This window comes from Sphaeramia orbicularis, chromosome 7, assembly GCF_902148855.1.
Source record: "Sphaeramia orbicularis chromosome 7, fSphaOr1.1, whole genome shotgun sequence".
Classification (NCBI taxonomy): Eukaryota; Metazoa; Chordata; class Actinopteri; order Kurtiformes; family Apogonidae; genus Sphaeramia; species Sphaeramia orbicularis.
In genome coordinates this window covers 35,711,579-35,730,432 of record NC_043963.1, presented here as the reverse complement: position 1 = coordinate 35,730,432, position 18,854 = coordinate 35,711,579, and the positions used below count along the sequence as shown (strand labels likewise).

Genomic DNA, 18,854 nt, shown 5'->3' with positions numbered 1-18,854 from the left:
CACTTTATCATATACATTGAAAATAAGAGTTAACCAGCATTTTGTCATGCATTTTCCAATTCATCTTATTAAAGTACGATTTAGCAAATTTAATCTGAGGCAGAAAATTTGAAAACAATAAAATAAAACACTTTTTTTTTTCTTAAACAGATCATGTGTCCAGTTAACCTGATTAAAAACTGTTGGGATTGTCAAAATTTCAGATCTAAAAGAGAGAAAAAAAAAAAGAAACATAGCACATATTTAAAATGCATTTTATTTTCCTTTACAAGAAACAAAAGCAGACAAAGAAATAAGATGACAGGGAAAGGGAGTGGAAAGCCGTATATAAAGAGATGCAACCTCTGGCGTCCTGAAAAAAATATGTACAATTCAAAATAATATCCATACAAAACATGCCACATACAATAAAAATGATCATTATATTTATTCATATTCCCTAAAAGTATCTCTGCTGTACAGATGCAACATCCTTTTAAAAAGTAGGTGAAGTTTTAAAAAAAAAACAAACAAAAAAAAAAAAAACCTTCAATTTGAGCAAACTTTATTAATTAAATTATAAGATATGCAGAGAACTTAAATTAAGATTCAGAGAAGTTAAAAATTACTCAGGCTAAAATCCAGTGAGTGGGATAATGTCTTGTCATGGTCTTCCCTTGAAATAGAAACATACCAAAAAATGTGTATACATATATATATATATTTTTTTTTTTTTTAAATATATATATATACACATACATGTCACTGCTTCGGATACTTGATCAATATCTACCACTTTAGAGAAGTTCTCTGTTAAAATCTGAGAGTGCAATTCATCACCAGGTTAAGTATGGGATTAACTTTGAGTATTACATCATAACATACATCAGGCCAAGTAACCATTTCACAAGGTTTACCAACACATTCACTTCTATAGGGAAAATATATATATATATATATATGTATATATATATTAAAAAAAAGCAAAAACACTAACAATATTCTAGGGAGCTCATGATTTTTCCATTCAAGAGTATATTAATCCAATTATGACCGATTAAGGGACAAGTTTTGGTAATCAACAAGCAGTAGCATAAATAAAGAGAGAAAAAAAAAACACAAACAATATTACATAAATACAAATGCTATGCACCATTGTACTGCTTTATGTAAGAAGTGTGATTTTCATGTCTAAATGAACAACTCGATCGCCCTCAGCCTCTCATCGCAGCTGATTAGAGAAGAGCAGACGCGTCATCGAACCTATTTTAACAAACTTGTCTCTGAGAGCTTATAGCAAAAAACACTAATAGAAAAACAGGTAAATGCAAAACACTCTGGTTCATATACATAAAGATATTAGTTTGCCATTTTACATATATTTATATTTATATACAGCTTTTATCTTTGTTAAAATGATATCCAGTGGTTGATTTTTTTTTTTTCAGTTTTATTTCTCTACACTTTGACTTTATTGATTACAAAGGGGCTGGATAAAGAGTTGCTGTCCCCCCTAATGCATATACGATATATACAGTTTGTACAATTTTGCATTTTTAAATCATGTGAGGTCTTAGGTTAGGGGAAAGAGGAAACAAAGTAGTATGGGAAGGTGGAGTTTTAGTAAAGCTCCCTTTAAAGACTTTTTTTTTTCATTCATCTTACATAGAAATGAAAACAAATGCCCTTTTTTTCAATAAGTCTTTCCCTGCCATCCGTTCAGCCTCGAGAGGATAGTACCACCACTAGAAAAAAAAAACAAAGAAAACGCTCACAACAGGGGGAGGTGGAAGAGTAGAAACACTGCAGGCTGCACTCAGACAGAGAAAGACTTACTACAGTAAAAGTTTATCAACAGTCCACTAAATAATACAGAGAGAAAGAGGCATGATTCAGAGTGTGAGGGTGAGTCGATCGGGGTGAGAATGGGACAGTAGTCATGCATCCGCCGGCTGCTTTTCCCCAACAGGCGGAAACTTCAATGTACGAAGCAAGAAGCGAATGTACTCGGTTGGTTTTGGACTTTTTGTCGTCATGGTTAAAGTGTCGTCTGATCCTAGAGCCGTTCACTCACACCATTACCGTCTTAAGCGACGCGAAAAAACAAAAAAGTGGATGTCATTGTGCTTTCACACAGCTAATAGCATGGTTCTTAAACGCATAAATACAAAAGAAGAAGAAAGAAGAAGAAAAAAGAAGGAAACAAAAAGCTACATCAATATCCAGGATGATTTGGTGGCGTACGAGACACCCGCTAAGCTTCTGATTGTGATTTTAATGCAATATCTTATCAAAACTGTCATATATTTCCTCTGTATAAATAATTCATGAATAATAATTATGTTGGCTCATTATTGTAAATCATCATCAGCATAGAGTAGATAGAGCAAACCTGCTGCTTAAGATTCCCTGCTTGTCCGAGAAGGCTAAGCCCATAAAAACATTCCCCCTTTCCACAGTAGCAGTTAACAGTTTTTTTTTGTTTTTTTTTTAAATTATTATACAAAGCAGTCACTTCCCGCTAAATCAATGAGGTAGACTGGGTCCGACTAACCCACCTTGGGGACTCCACACAGTCAGAACATCTGGTGCCACTTGAGCCACAGATCGATAGCTCCTCAAATTTTCTAATAACCTTACATGTGTTTTTTTGTTTTTTTTTGTTTTTTTTTTGTTTTCCATCAATCATTTGTAGTTCTTACACAGAGCCACATCAAGATTGTCTAGCGAGCCAATATCCGTGTTGTCTTCATTGATGACTTGATGGGAAAGTGCCTTTCTTATCCGGGAGGTGAGAGACGAGAAGGGGGACGGGTCGGGAGGAAGTGGGAGGACAGAAAGTAGGTCCGACTCGAAACGTAAAAATGCATCGTTAGTTCGTTCTTAGTATTTTATAATGGCTTTTTGTCGGAGCTCTGGGTGAGCTCTGCAGTATGAGGATTGGTATCAGAGGGTCAGAATCATTTGGTAGGTGTTGAGGATTGTTTTCCAGCCACTGTTAAGCTTATTGAGAACAGTCAAAGGGAGGGAAAAGGGGGGTTTGGCTGAGGAGAGGGTGATTCACTAGTCCGAACATGGTGGTCGGTGAAGGTGGTTGGTTGTTTTATTAATTAATGCTCTTCATACCTTTGGCTACAGGTGTCAATGCTTTAGTCTTTCACTGATGGAGGCCAGCCTTCCTCCACGTCTTTCAGAACAGCTTATGCACTGGCTATGATGGATTCAAAGGCTTTGGCGCAGGAGTGTTCTGGCACCAGTGAGAAGGGAATTCCACGTTTGTTTTTTGTCCTAGTTCATCCACTTTCGGCAATTCCAGGCTCCACAATGACAAGGGATCTTGTGCTGATCGTCCTCAAAGTCAAACTGGTAGTCGTACGTCAGCTGGAACGAAGGAAAGGAAGCAGTTACAGGCCAAATTAAAAAAAAAAAAAGTCAACAAAGCCTAAAATGTTTTTCCATCCATCTTCCTCGTCGATCCAATGTTATTCGGTGCCAAGGTTATAATAGTTTCGGATTTTTCATTATAGTTTAGTTTTATTTAGTTTTGACTTTTTTTTCTCTAATTCAGTTAGTTTTAATTAGTTTTAGAGCAGGTTTGCTAGTTTGTATTAGTTTTCATTATTTTCTAAATGCTTAGTTTTAGTTTCTTTATATCTTTTCTCTTCTTCACTGTCATATTCAACTAAATCCCAGACAGGACTCTGCTGCTTTCTCCCAACTTTAGTCTCCATGTTTCCAGGTAGAGTGGGGACCAGAAGACGACTGGAAACCACAAGTGACGGACCGTTAAATATCATATGGTGCCACTAGCTAAAATTGCTAGAGCGAAATAAATCGCTTTCATTTCAATCCGACGTTGATAAAGACGAAAATGAAGGGAATTTTATCCATAATTTTTATCTGTTTTAGTTAGTTTTGTAAGCACACAATACAGTTTCAGTTAGTTATCGCTTTTTTCTTTTAATTATAGTTTTTATTTATTTCAGTTAACGAAAATGTTTTTCAGTTCTAGTTTTCGTCATTTCGTTAGTTTTTGTTAATGATAACCTTGGTCAGTGCTAAGTCCTAGCCTGGACAGCCATTTGATTTTCTCAGTGTATTCAATACTGAGAAAACTGTCTGGAATTGTGAAATATGCACCATCTATTCTATACCGACCAATCACAACCAGGGTTCCCACTCTTTCCCTCAAATTATTTTCCAGGACATTTTCAGCGGCTACAGAGACAAGATATCATGTCATACACAAATCCATTCCCACTCATTCTTTGAAAGCGTTCTTTTCTTCAGTTGTAACTTACATTTACCCAGATTGTTTCTGTTTATTACTCAGACATTTGATGTGCAGTCTATGGCTATAATTTATCTATGAAAAATAATTATGACAGATGTAACAATTTCATGGTCTGTTCTCTTCATTTTATGCCTTTATTATAAGCCTAGCAGCAGTTTATTCACATACACTCAATGAAAATGAAGAGACAGTAATTGGCATTGGATGCAGAAATATAAACCTGACATCGCTAAGGTTGTGAATAACCCAAAGAGTTGGGATAAGGGGGTTTGTATTAATTGTGACAGGCCTTTTGTTGACCATATTACAACTCAAACTCAACAGAAAGTGGTAAACATCGCTCACCAACAGACATTATTGATTAGATATCTGGTCAATAATTGATTAAAATTTTCAGGAAAAACCTTTGCATTTTTTTATGAAAGTCATGCATTTTCTTATATCTAATTTACTGGTCATGAAGATGTTCATTAAAGTTCAGAGTCCATTCCATGGTTATTATATCAAAACAGAAGAAAACAGAGCAAAATACACTTCACGAGGTTCAGAAAAGTACAACCTTCTGCTTTTTTGCATGACAAAATTGATGACTGACATTTGCATGATACAACAATTTTTTCATATACATTTAAAATTTTTTAAAAGAATATTCTTTGCAGTGGACAGCTTTTTGTAAAAAAACAAAAAAAAAAACAAAACAAAACTCTTGTTCACAAACAGGAGGTTAACTGAACATAAAAACATCTACAACATCTGTCATTTGTCAACCTACATGGTTTTTACTGGCGAATCAATGTTCCAGAAGATGACTGTGTTTCAGCGTTCACTACAGATCCTCTGACCGTCCAAATGGGTCACATCTGATGACCATGAAAAACTAAGAAACTGCATTTTACCTGAACTACCTAAATGTATTAGTAGGATTAATGGTTCAGAAGTTATTAAACATTTCAGATTAGTACATACTTTTGGTCACCGGTGGATGTTTAGGTCTTTAAGGGTTAAAGAGCGGGATAATTTCGAGACAATGACCCCACAATGGTGAAATGCAAACTTTGTAGTCAGATATTTTCCTCTCATTCATCACCCTAAATAATGGTTTATCATCTGAAATATGTATGTAGCCCAACATCAGCCACTTGGTATGCTTAGCTGCTAGCTCTAGTGTTGGCAAAGAAACATATAGACTTTTAAACCCACTCCCTTAGTGTTCGTGGGGACGGAGGAAGCCAAATTAACTGTTACAGCCTGTTTAATGTCTTTACTGTAAATGCCTCCACTACACTAAGAATGTTTAATAGATTAGCAAATGTTTCTTGGTTGTTGTGAGATATTTATCACTGTCATTTAAGATGGGGTAGAAGTAGATTAATATATATTTTAAAAGTCGACAGGACACAGTTTTGTACTTCTTCCTAATGCACATTGATAAAGCTGTCATAAATATGTCACTACTAGTCAAATATTCACTAGAAAATCTTTGTTTAGGGGTAGGACTAAAGCACACACACACACACACACACACCAAAACATGACAAGTGTTAAACTAATGCAGCTCACCTCTTCTCCCTTAGGGATCCTGCGACTGGAAATGATGATAATCTTGTCCTCTTTGTCAAATGTTACAACCTCTGCAACACAGTTCGGGGCGCAGGAATGGTTGACGTAGCTGAAAAGTGGGGGAAAGAAAATCAGTCAAAAAACTAAAAAAAAAAAAAAACAAACAGACTGAGGTTTTCATGTGAAGTACCTGATGAGGAACACTTACCGAGCTGGGCCACCTGTTAGAGTAGCATCGATCACCTGCTCGTTGTTGATGCGGAACATGTAGATCCCACGATTCTAACACACACACAGGCAGAAATACACACTTTTAATACTGTAGGGTTTCCATAGAGTTCATTCCCCACTGACTCTGTAATGATTCTTTGTAGTTTAATAGCAGTTTTCTGTCTTAAAAGTTGGGTTACCTGTGACTCATAGATCTTTTCTCTGCGATTGGCCACCTCGTTGCGAATGACAGTGCCTATGTACTCAATGACCATGGTGTGCTTCTCCAGATCCTTGGCGGCATACAGACCCAGGCCCTGAATGCGGGATCGAGCCAGATACACGTTGTTCTTCCACTCGGTCTTCAAGCGCCGGTACTGGGAGGATTTCGAATGAACAAATTGTTTGCTGTATGGTGTGTTGAGCTCTCCGGTGAACGTGCTCTGGTAGGCCTTCGACATGCTGGTGCTGTTAAGGGTGTGAGGCCTGTGGGAGACAGGAGAGGAAATGTGGTTTGAGTCATTTGTAGGATGCCTCTATTCAAAACACAGCACCTGAAACTAAATCAGAGCAAGACCATGATGACACAGAGGAGTGTTTGTCCTCACTGGGTTACACTTGATGAGAACACCTTCTTTCTGAAAGCAATACTTTAATTGGCTACCATAGGCGACTACATATGGAGGGGGGTAAATACAATTACTGATGTAAAACAAGCAGAAACTAACTGAAAAATTGTAACGTACAAACCAAAAATATCAAGCTTCTTGGTACTATGAGTGAAAATGATCAAGTGGAAAATGAAGCTTTAGTTACTGTATATGTGCAACTTGGAAAAAAACAGCAGAAAGAGTTTCAACTCATTTCTTTTCTATCCTTAGGGCATCTTAAATATTTAATTCTATTACATTTTTATTGTAACTGTTCTTGTTTTCGTTGATTCTTGTGTTTTGCATTTTAATGACTGCTATTATTCTCAAGGTTTTATTAATTTATTGAATTGGCTTTTATTATTATTTTTTTTTTACAGCGTTATTAAAATTCAGGCCTTCACCTGAATATACAAGTTAGAATAAAGATGCATGAACAAAATAACAATTTTCAAATGACTCCATGGCCAAATGTCAGATTCTGTATAAGGTTTCTTTACCTTTTGCAGTGTGTGGGGACCTTGGGCTCAGAGCGAGCGCAGCCAGTGGGATTGATCATGAGAGGAAGCTCCATAAGAGGGTGACGTCCGTAACGGAACTGGTAATTCTGGCAGTTCTCCACTCCGGGCAGCTAAAAGAAAAAGCAACGTACCACACATCTCGATTACAGAGTTTCTCTTGAGTCTGATTAATCTTTTCTATTTATCAAGTTTGGTTGTGATGTTTATAAAGTTATCTTTTTAAAACGTAATTATTTAGCAGCACAAGATTCCAAAAGACTTTCAACAGTTCTCACCGATTCTGTAATGCGCATGACAGCATGAACAGTGAGGCCATACATCTCCTCTCCTTTGACATGTTCAGTGAACAGCTTCAGCATAGATGATTCATCTCGGAGTTTAGCCACCTGCTGAACTACACGATCCCAGATCCCTAGAAGAACATCATGTTGAACAATGTCAATGAATGACCTCAACATAAATTAATTAACACATGAAACCATTTGATTGAGAAGTACCACCCAAAGTAGAGCATTAAGTGGAACGGTGAACAAGTCTTACCCTCTGGAGAGGCGTCACGGTACTGTAAATCCTCCATCCCATGCTCCAGAACGCGCACCTCAAACACAGGGTGTCCATCATCTTCACTGATGCGACAGCGGTAACGGCAGCGCTTGTTGGGCACACGAGTGCTCCAATAGATGCGTGTGGCCTCATAGCCAACAGGGAAGATGGCAGTGGATGAGTGGAAGTTGGCCATCTGGGAGGGTAGCAGCTGGCCAACAGCGTGAAAGATGAGGCCACCAACACGGAACAGGTGGATGCGGTCACCTCGCTGCAAGATGCTGGCAATCTGTTTCACTTCATCACGTTCAATGTAGACACGCCGTAAGACAGCAAATGTGCTAAGTTCATCTTCACTGGGGCCCTTCAGTTTATGCTGGGTGCACAACATGGTTTTGTCTTTGAAGAACATGCAGCGTGCCCGAATGGCACAGGCGAAGTGATAGACATTGGGGCAGCGCAGTCTGTTGCAGCTGTTGGTGGCGCCCGTTTTCTGGCAGTATGCACACAGAGTCCGCAAGCCACGACGCAAGGCTACTTCTACATTGATGAGGGCACCACCTTGTGTCTCATAGACCTCTGTGGACCACAGGGCACAGTTGAGGTGCACCCAGAGGTCCACATCGATGTTAAGCAGTCGAGCAGGACCATCGGTTGCCCCGTCACCTTCCTCGTGGCAAAAGCAGCATTTGCGTTTATCTCGAGGCAGCTTTTCAGGCCGTAGAGTAATGCGCAGGCGTTCCATCAGCTCAGACACCTCACGGCTGTTCTCCTTCTTAGACCCTCCTTTGCGAATTGTGATGACAATCTGAAGACGCTTCCACCTGATTCCCTTCCATTTTTTCATTTTCGGGTGCACCACCTCCTCATCAGGGGATAGAGGCCGGCGTTGTTTCACAGCCTTTGGGGAAGACTCCACAGTGCTAGGAGAGTCTTTAGGAGGGTGAGCTGGATCAGTAGCTGAGTCCTCCTCCTTGGCAGTAGCATTCAGTGGATCTTCAGCAGGTGCTGCAGAATCCGGAATTGCAGAAGCAGATTCTGAATCATTGACTAAACATGTAGCAGCAACTTCAGACTCTGTGACATCAGAGGGTTGAGCAGCATCACTTTGCTCGTTAGCATCTTGTTCTGGCTCAGTCTTGATCTGAGCATTAGCAAGAATGGAGGGAGAAGGGGATAGAGAAGCTGAGATTTTGGAAGGTTCAGCTTCACTTGTTGAGATTTCAGCAGATGGAGGAGGTGGAGGGGACGGTGAAGGTGGAGGAGACTCCTCAACTGGTATAACAGGAAGATGGCGCACATCCAAGTCACTTACATTGGTTGTATAGCAATGCAGGGCTGGTTTGTCCTCTTTCTCTGGGAACTCCTATGATGAAAACAACCTTATATGAGATCACTTATCACACATAAAACAAGGCATTGCAATTAAAAGCTACCAAACACCAATAAAGAGAACAGTGAAGACTAACCTGCTTGATAAGTGACAAAATATCCACTTGTTTCTTTAGTGTGCACCCTGGTAGAGACACATCAAATTGTCTAAGCCACTCATCCTGGTTGGGGGAAGCACTGTTTTTCACACATAGAGTCCCTGTAAAACATGTAAAAAAGAGACATTTTACAAAGACAGTTTTGTCTATGTGGATCTATGTCCAGAAGAAAAAGCCATGACACACGATGTAAATTATGTGATGAATGATGAAAAAAAGATGGAAAAATTTAAAGTTATTTGAACTGATGGAGGACAGAAAGTCTTCTACTGAAAACAATCATATGACAAATCCTCCACATTCAGAAGGAAATAAGACAAATTCATAGAAAAATGTTAAAAAAGGATGTACATCAAATCCCACCTTAAATGTTGTGTTCAAATTATATGTACTGCATACATATCATTATGAAAACATACATACACACAATAACATGTCTTAGTTTTGCTTTTTTCTTAACCCCATTTACTCATTTCTGAAAAACAAGTCACAATTTGTTCTATTGTTTTAAATTTCCAGGTTTCTGATTTTGAATTGAAAATGAAAAAAATAATACAAGGATTAGATGCATACCTGACTGTCCAGGTCCTTTAGTGGCACCATCCACATCAGGGTTTTGAGGGGGGAAAGTCACCTCATAAGAACCTGGCATCCTAATGCTCAGCAGCTGCGCCATGGCCATCATCACATGGTTCAGTTTCTGGACAAAAGTCAGTGCAAATTGTTAACTATACATTAAGGTAAAAAAACAAACAAACACATATATTGTAAAACCACGAAATTTAACTACCTTTGCTGCAGCAGAGGACAAAGTGAAGGTAACAGACACCTCATTGGTTTTTGCCTTATCCCAGTGATTGGACGTGGAAACCACCTTGCTATCAGCAGCATCAAATGGTTTGCTTTCTGGGAATGCTGTGTGAAAAATGCATATCATTTGAAAAATGCAAATAATTATGATTAGCACAGTGCAATTATGCTGGTATTTTGACAGAAAACAAATAATACAGCAACTCAATATCCATATGTTGCCATTTTTGGGAATGCCTTTTATGTTGATACCCATTTCATACCTGGGATGGCAGTGCGAGGTATGAGAGGGATGATTGGCGATATTGCTCTCTCTGTCTCCTCCTCTTTGGGCTCACGTAGGTGAGGGAAGCGTGGTGTGGCCTCTCCTACATTACTCTCAGGAGATGATGCTGGGATAATGCTTTCTGGTGCATCCTCGTCATCACTTTCCATCCTGTCAAAAAAGAATTTCTCAAGTTAAAATTCAGACAAAGAAAACTGGTTTCTTCTTCTTGAGGCTGTATTTAAAGACAGTTTTGCCATTGTACCTGATGTCCTCATTCTGGTTGTGAGGGGGAGTGGGAAGAGCTGCAAGAATGTCTACACTCTTAACCTCCTGTGAAACAGAATCTAAAGAGAAAGGCAGAGTGTTAAAACTGAAAATCTCTTCTATATATAGATTTTAGACTAATATTAATGGTGCATAGTTATTTGTAGTAAATACTGACCCATTGGCTCCTCTGCAGGCTCAGTCTCTTTCCGACCCTCAGATAGCTCCTCCCCAGTGGTCACTCCATTTGGCAGCTTGTGCTGCACTGATGGTGGAGGCGTGGGGGGCAGGGAGGATGGAGGTGTTGGTGGGTTACTGAGGTTACTCTGCAAAGGTACAAAACATTGTGGGTTTTAAAAATGTACAGTAATTTAAGAGGCATTAATGGAAGATGTATATTGTCACAGGGTGCAACAGTCAAAATGGACACTTAACAAAATAGTCATACCTTAGTGAGCAGCTGAGAGTAGTAGTCTGGGATATTGTCTAGTACTGCATTTCCAAACGAACCCTTCAGCTGGGCTTTGCCATTGGCTGGGCTGCTTCCAAAAGGAGCAAACAAATCCAGACTGGCAGTAATGGATGGCTCCATCAGGGGCAACAGCGACAGACCCTAAAATGTACAAGTAAATTGGAGTAAATTATAAAAAAAAAAACCTTAAATTGTTCAAACATTTTAGGCAAAATATATATTTTTTCCCCACTTTACCTGTTTAAGTTGTTTTATCAGGGCCTCAGCACTTTTTCCAACTTCTTCCTTCTTATTCTTTTTTCGTGCATTAGGTCCTCCAGATGCCTTATTCGTACGCTTTGGTTTTGGTACTGGTGGTCTTTTTGTTATGGACTGTAAATCCTAAAACAATGAAATCAATTGAGTTTTCTTCCAACTTCAGCATAGTGAGAGCAAATAACTATATTTCACAAGAAAAACTTACCTCCATATTCCGTGGGGTTCCTTGGAGTTTTTGTTCTAGCAAAGCTAATTTGTTGTTTATGTGACCATTAATTTCATTGTGGATGCCTTCAGATGGCCTCTGAGCACCAAGCTGAAGGTTCTTAGTTCTCAAGAGTTTTTGTAGAAGTTGCTGTCCAGTCTCAGATCTAGCGCCTTGAGCTCCAGGGTCTCCTGCCACATTTCCTGAATTAAAAAAGCTAGTGTTGTTCCCAGAAGTAACCATCTCTCCTGTTGCTTCTCGCTTTACAGCTCCAGGCTGAGCCTCTCCCTCAGAATCACACTGGACCTCTCGGGGCTCCTGTTTGATATTCTGTAGGGTCATCTGGCACAGATTACCTTCTCTAGATCCATGCTGTGTCTTAGGAACAGGGTTTTCTCTAACCTCATGGAGTTGTTGCTGAACATTTCCACTTTTCTGTGGCCCATTGGGAATACCTGAAGCCATCTGAGAAGGGTCAGCACCTGAAGTCTGAGTTTCTACTTTCAAACCTGGGCAATCTAGTGGACTCTTGGCCCCAGGTGACCTGAGTGGAGACGCCTTGACTTGGCTGTATGGACTTCCCCGTCCATGCCTGTCTGCTATAGATGGTGAAGAAACATGTGATGAATGAGGTGAAGCTGGGTGTGCTGGACTCATACCAAAGGGACCTCTTGGAGAATATGCATGAGATGGAGATCCCTGCATGCGGGCAGCTGCCATTAGGGCTTGCTGCTGATTCTGACCTGGGGTGGGTGGACGCATCCCCATAACTTGGTGCCGCTGTGGATCTCCAGGAGAGTTGGGCAGTGGCTGGCGCGGAGATGTTGGCCTTAGCATGCGGCTCTGATCCATAGGGGAAGGTGGTACTGGAACCTGACTTCTCATAATCTGCTGTTGCTGTATCATTTCCCCCATCTGTGCTAGCTGTTGTCCAGGGACCGTCATTCCCTGTTGTATCTGTGGACCAACACCAGGTTGCTGGCCCAACATGCCAGCCTGTTGTGGAGTACCAATAGCTGTGGGCTTCCCCATGGGCCCAAAATGCATCTGTTGACCCTCCATTCCTGGCATGTGCTGTCCAACCTGCGGCACCTGTCCTGGTGGCATGTGGGGCCTCAACTGACTTTGTTGGCCTTGATTCATTGACATCCGCAGCATTTGTCCCTGTTGGAGCTGCCTCTGGGCAATCATGGCCTGGATGTGCTGTATCTGTTGGTTTGGGGGAAGATTGCGCAGTTGTGGGTTCTGGGCAATAATAGCCTGGATATTGATAGGGGTGCGGATCTGTCCAGGTGCAAGCCCAGGTCTCTGCACCATCATCCCCTGTTGCTGAGCTCTCATCATTCCCATCATGGCATGTTGTTTTTGTTGCTGAGCCATAAGGGCTTGCTGTTGTGGACTATGGCCCATTATAACCTGTGGTTGGCCAGGATTTTTCTGGACTGTGATCTGCTGCTGGATGCTGGGATCCTGTGGCTGCTGTATGGCATTTTGTTGTTGCTGCTGCTGTTGAGCTAAGAAATCACCCTGTTTCCCCTCCTCTTTTATTTGCATCACTCCAGGCTTTTCAGCAGTGAGAGACCCTTGCCGCTGAAGAGCAAGTTGTGGATGTTGGTGCTGCTGCTGAAGCACACCAATTGGTTGGTTTCCAACTAGAGACGTTTGTTGCTCAGGAACAGGCTGGGGGTTTGGTTGCTGTGCCATATAAACTTGGTTCTGATGTTGCTGTTGCTGCTGTAAATGTTGTCTTCCCAAATCATTCTGATTATCATTTGAAGGCCCTAGCTGAGACAACTGATTTGGTGTTGAAGGTCCACTCTGTTGTGGGGGGGTTCTTGAATCAGGGCTGAGAATTCCACTTTCTTTGGAACCTGGGTTTTGGCTATCTGTAGCTCCTTGGGACTGGGGTGTAATACTTCCTGCTGAAGGAGAAGAGCCCATTTGTGGAGTGGAAGGTTGGGAGAGCACTCCTTGCTCTTGGCTTGATTGACTCATTAGTTGTGGTTGTCTTTGCTGTGCCATTTGCTGCTGTTGCTGCTGAAGGTGTGCCAAATTCTTTGCAACATTCTGCTGTTGCTGAGATGCAAGCATACGTTGGGCCAGAATGTTTTGTTGTTGTGGAGTTAAAGGTGCTTGACCCCGAAGGCCAGGATGACCTGGAGAACCAACCATTCCCTGCTGTCCCATCATCATCTGAGGCCTCTGTTGCTGTGCGACAGGCTGGTTCCCCATAATCCCTGGTTGAGCTGCCATCATGGCTTGAGCATGGTTAATTGGCTGGCCTCCTAACGGGTTCTGTGGTGTCTGAGTCACAGACTGGCCTCCAACCATTCCTTGTTGAAGTTGAACCATGTTTTGCTGATTTGCCTGGTTAGACAGAACTGCCTGTTGAGGGTTTGGTTGTTGCTGGGCCATATGTGGCCCTATAATACCAGATTGTGGCTGGGCCATTAAACCAGACGGTTGACTTGGGTGCGGCATTGGCTGTTGACCCATTATCACCTGATGTTGTTGTTGCTGAAGTTTTGCCATCTGCATTCTGTGTTGAAGCTGTCTTTCCTGCAATAGTCTGGGGTCTGCACCTTGCATTCCAGGACCCTGTGGGAAGAATCCTGCAGGAGCCCCAGGAGGTCCTGGGGCCCTAGCAGCTCCTGGTCCCAGTGCTCCAGGAATTTGGGGTTGGGCTCCTCCAATGAATGGCTGCCCTTGTGGCATCCTGACATGCATTCCACCCTGGGGCACCATACCAGGGTGCTGCCCCATTACAGGAGCTCCCTGTTGACCCATCATCATCTGACCAGCCATCTTGGGAAACATGTGAGGTGGAGGACCCTGTGCAGAATGCCCTGGGGTGAGAAGACCTGAGCCCTGCTGCTGATGCTGCTGCTGCTTGCTTCTGTATTCTGCAATAAGATTTGTATGCTCCTTCTGCTGCTTGCGAACCTATGACAGAAAAATTGACAAAAAACATAATGTATTTAAATGGGTGCTAAATTCCTGTATAAATAGATAATAATGTCAAATGTAGTTACTGTGAAAATTTGCTATTCTCAGTATTCACATTTAAGTATTAATTAAAACACACCTGGTCAAGCTGTTTCTGTATTTTACTCTGTTCCTCTGTGACCAACTTCAGCTTCTCAGCATCTGCTTCTGCAAATTCCCTGCCAGCTTTCTTAGCTGTCCGTTGCTTTGCACAGAGTGCTTTTCGGGATTTGCGGTGAACTCCAATTTGTTCCTCTAAAAATTTCAATTGCATTTGGAGTAGCTGTTGAGTATGCAATAGCCATTCTTCATATTGGTGTTGTTCCGCATCATCTGTATTAGAAGACAGATAAATAAAAGAATACTTTACTATTCCTGAGTGAAATTTGGGCATTTATTTCCTTATATGACTTTAAAATAAACAGGAATACCAAAGAAATCATGATAACAGCAAAGTAATAACAATAATATATAATCATCACTAAAATGTCATGATTGCGACTCAATTATTTCATTGCAAAAGACAGCACTGGCAGTACATACTGATGATTCCTTGCACAAACTGGGGAGGATTGGGTCTTGTCTGAGTTGGATCACTTGGTTCACCCTCCTAATGACAAAAAGTGAGAAGTTAAAAATCATCTACATTATACTACTAAAACACCATTTCTGAAAAAGATGAAAGCATACCTTTGGTGGTCCTGATGCAAGCTGTCCTGGATCTGTGCCAGGTGCAGATGCCAGCCTTTGAGCAAGAAGAGAAACCTGTTGCCTGAAAGTGAAGCAAAGCCTTAGTCATGTAGGCTTAGGCATGTAGTTTAAAAAAAAAATCTACAAATAGTGCTATTGGCATAAGAGCTGGATTTTTAAAATATATATCTAAGCAAGTCTAACTGTGGCACAACTGCAAGCAGAAGAGGCACTCTATGGAGGAGAGATGGGAAGAAATATTTCTGTTGTATACACTTGTCAAATTTTTTCGGAATCTTACATGGTTTAGTGTTATGATATTCAAGTTAAAATTTGGTTATTTTATAGCTCTCAGTGTTGTTTTGAGAAGGGTTTTAAAATTTTACTGAAACAGAACAAAAGTGAATGGTATCAATAACCACTGTGGATTTTTTTTTAAACTAGAACAAATGAAATGCTCATTAAAAAGGAACATAGGTTAAATGAAGCGAAATACATGTCCACTTTTTAAATGTTTTACAAAGAATGCTAAATTAATGTTCCAAAATCTGCTGTCACTATAATCCACCATAAACAAGTGACAATGCAGGTTTTTGATAAAGGCACCAAGGAAATTTAGAAAAGCAGCAGTCTTAATAAATTAATAATAAAATAACAATATTTAGGTTATATGGATGATTAATGTGATCATTAAAATATGGTTTAATGAATATTAAAACAAACAAAAAAAAAAAAGCGGCACAAACTACTGTATAAAATATTTACACAGTGAAGTACCTGTTGATACCCGGGGGGACACCCATCGGGTCCTGTGCCAATACTCTTTTGATGCCTTTGAGTGCCACCATCTTTGCCTTAGCAATTGGATCCATGATGTCATCAGTAACAAATTTATCCAAATCTGAAATTACAAAAGAACACATTTTTTTCATTGCACAAAAACAATACTGTAAGTTATAGAGTGACAGTGGCAGAACATGATGTTTACCTTTATCTGGAAAGAAATTGTTGGCCAGAGGTGGCGGTTTAATCACTGGTTGTTGTTGCTGTTGTTGCTGCTGCTGCTGTTGCTGCTGCGGATGACCAAGAGCTGTATGGATCCCTCCAGGCTGGCCCATCCTCATCATGCCCTGCTGTTGTGACATATTCATGTGACCGGGAGGTGCCATTCCAGGTCCCATTAGCCTTTGCTGCTGCAGAAGGTTTGGTGCACGCGGAACCATCCCTGGCTGACTCATCATTCCCTGGGGTGGTGGACGATGGTGCTGTGGCAGTATTATCTGCCCAGGAACCTGTGGATTTGGTTGTTGACCTGGGAGGCCAGAAAAATGAGGTCCCATGCCTCCTTGGTGGAGGGAGCTTAGCTGTTGCTGCTGTTGTTGCTTCTGCAGTTCTTTCTTTTCATGCTCAAGCAGATCTTGTATTAGAAGAGGCAATTCACCATCTAAAGAGCTTTCTACCTTTGCCAAATCCACCGCAGGAGAGTGCTGTTCACCTACATCAGGAAGTCCCAGCGGATCGTCGGCAATACCTGGATGTGGAGCAGCTGGAGGAAAAGGCAACTGATCAACTTGGCCTGGCAAGGGATATGGAAGTCCCCCTAATCGAACAGAACTAAGCGAAGCTGACTGGCTTTCTGGTTGTGCAGGTTTGACTGATGGTGTGGTGCCACCAAGAAGCATGGACACAGCTTCTCCCATTTCATCTTTTACAGCTGTCTGCCCTGACTGCAGTTGTGGTACCAGGCCTCTGTCTTCTACTTTAACTCTTGAGGTATCAGTAGTCTCTGTGGTTGATGGCAGTTGGCGAGCAGAGACATCTGCCTTTGCAGGTTTCTGCCCTGGCTCTCGCTTGGGTTTATCCTCCACTTTAACCTGCCCAGAGCCAGAGGAAGAAGATGGTGCCTCACTCTCTGCCTCCACCAATCGTAGCTGGTCTGAGAAGACATCCTTTGGGTCTCCTTGGTCCAATTCAGGGTCAGTGTAAGCCAACAAGTCAAATTCATCACTGTTAAGCAGGTCATCCAAATGCGGATCATTGGTTTCAAGGTTGTCCAGATTGCCCAAGTCATCATCTCCTTTGTCAGGATCCAGGTCTAAAGCTAAATCATCCTCATCTTCCACACCCCCATCCCCTGGAGCATCCCCTAGCCCTTCAAGATCAGGCTCTGGAAGATCCTCATTGCTGTGTGTTGTGGCAGGCCGAGACTGTGTGACCAAGCTGGGCTGTGGAAGCTGATGCTGCTCAGTGCTTTGAGCATTAGGAACAGGAGGAGCTGCTTGGGGCTGCAGTTGAGGCTGCTGTGCTACAGGACCTGTAGACTGTTGAGGCATTAAAACTGACAGCCCACTTTGCTGTAACCCCAGCTGTGAGTCACGCCTCTCTGTTTGAATGGTGCCAGTTTGAGCTATGGGATGCTGCTGAACATAAGGTGCAACCATATCTTGTTGGGGAACAAAAAGACGTGGTCTGGCCTGAGGCCCACGAGGCATGAAGTGGGGTCTCAAGGGTATCCTCTGCGAATTGTGTCTTAGTTCAATGAACTGTGGTGGGGGACCTTGACCAATAGGCTGCATATTTTCCCCCGGTAGCAAGGTGTGAGGGGTATTTATATTCTCCATACCCTGGATGTTAACTGCAGGGTTGGCATTATGTCTTATGCCCACAGCCTCCATACCAGGTTGTGGGAACCTCTGTGGACTGGCACCCTGGCCCTGCCACTGAGGAGGGAATGGTGGACGGGCAAACACTCCCTGTGGTTTGGTGGGTCCTGGAGGCCTAAGGAGAAGAAGGAACAAGAAGAAAATAAGTCAATCCATGTTTACAGTAAAGATGTCAACACTGAATAACATTTCTGGATATATAAACATTGATCTTTGTGGTGATAATTAACTTGGAGTTTGGTTTCTGGGTCAAATTTTATCAAGAGCTGTAATTCATCATTTTCAGTAAACAGAAATTTGAAAAGGCAGTCCTTGTCATTTCCCATTTTTAATAATGGAAAATCATAAAACCACCTGATTCATCTTACAGTCTTCTTACACTGAGAATTTTATTCTATTTAAAAGTGCCAACCTTAGTGAACTAGGATCCATGATGGCAGGAGTTCCTGTAGGTGGTGGGCGAATAAGCTTATCTTCCATACCACCAGCAGCCATGGGCATCTTTCCTACCATTGAGGCCTGTGCTCCAGCAGACGTAGCAGCAGCAATACGCTCCTGAAAGACATAATAGCAAAAGTGTAAATGTATCATTTCTCTTATTTATATTTGCTGACACAAATCCAAAGACAGCCCCAGTGTGACTGTATATGTTATTTACATTGATTCATTGTGATCACTCAGTAAATTTTCTGTGTTTGGCACAGGACAGTTGTCAAGTTGCTACATGTGTAGGGTTTAAGGGACATTGTTCACCACACAAACCTGTGGATAAGGAGGTGGTGCTCTGTTGGCTTTGTCTTGCTGAAAGGCTCCCATCTCTCCACCAGACCATCCCGGAGATGCATTGCCAGAGGCAGCAGCAGCAGCCTCCTTTTCTTGTCTAATGGAGTTTCTCTGCATTTGTTGTCTGATCAAGAATTCTCTCAATCTCTGGCGCTAACGAGAGGAAAAAAACACAACAAACAAACATATTAGTCTCCAAACTTAGGGAC

General features: G+C 41.6%; 1 protein-coding gene across 5 annotated transcripts in view; it reads right to left on the bottom strand.

The window, feature by feature from the left end:
- Positions 1–238: 238 nt before the first annotated feature.
- kmt2d (lysine (K)-specific methyltransferase 2D) overlaps positions 239–18,854 on the bottom strand; it is a 32,707-nt gene continuing 14,091 nt past the window's right edge. For 3 of the 5 annotated variants that reach the window (XM_030139232.1, XM_030139233.1, XM_030139235.1), the window contains exons 33-55: positions 18,625–18,798; positions 18,275–18,417; positions 16,188–17,977; positions 15,977–16,100; positions 15,200–15,281; positions 15,053–15,119; positions 14,610–14,842; positions 11,525–14,467; positions 11,299–11,442; positions 11,038–11,202; positions 10,768–10,915; positions 10,588–10,669; positions 10,321–10,493; positions 10,038–10,162; positions 9,821–9,947; positions 9,227–9,348; positions 7,755–9,123; positions 7,490–7,626; positions 7,194–7,324; positions 6,244–6,529; positions 6,042–6,115; positions 5,834–5,942; positions 3,268–3,360 (exon numbers count right to left, since the gene is read on the bottom strand). In XM_030139232.1, the coding sequence (XP_029995092.1) occupies positions 3,268–3,360; positions 5,834–5,942; positions 6,042–6,115; positions 6,244–6,529; positions 7,194–7,324; positions 7,490–7,626; positions 7,755–9,123; positions 9,227–9,348; positions 9,821–9,947; positions 10,038–10,162; positions 10,321–10,493; positions 10,588–10,669; positions 10,768–10,915; positions 11,038–11,202; positions 11,299–11,442; positions 11,525–14,467; positions 14,610–14,842; positions 15,053–15,119; positions 15,200–15,281; positions 15,977–16,100; positions 16,188–17,977; positions 18,275–18,417; positions 18,625–18,798 (8,841 nt within the window). Of the gene's footprint in view, positions 3,361–5,833; positions 5,943–6,041; positions 6,116–6,243; positions 6,530–7,193; positions 7,325–7,489; positions 7,627–7,754; positions 9,124–9,226; positions 9,349–9,820; positions 9,948–10,037; positions 10,163–10,320; positions 10,494–10,587; positions 10,670–10,767; positions 10,916–11,037; positions 11,203–11,298; positions 11,443–11,524; positions 14,468–14,609; positions 14,843–15,052; positions 15,120–15,199; positions 15,282–15,976; positions 16,101–16,187; positions 17,978–18,274; positions 18,418–18,624; positions 18,799–18,854 lie in introns of all 5 variants that reach the window. The other 2 variants (XM_030139231.1, XM_030139234.1) reach the window with 1 other exon arrangement.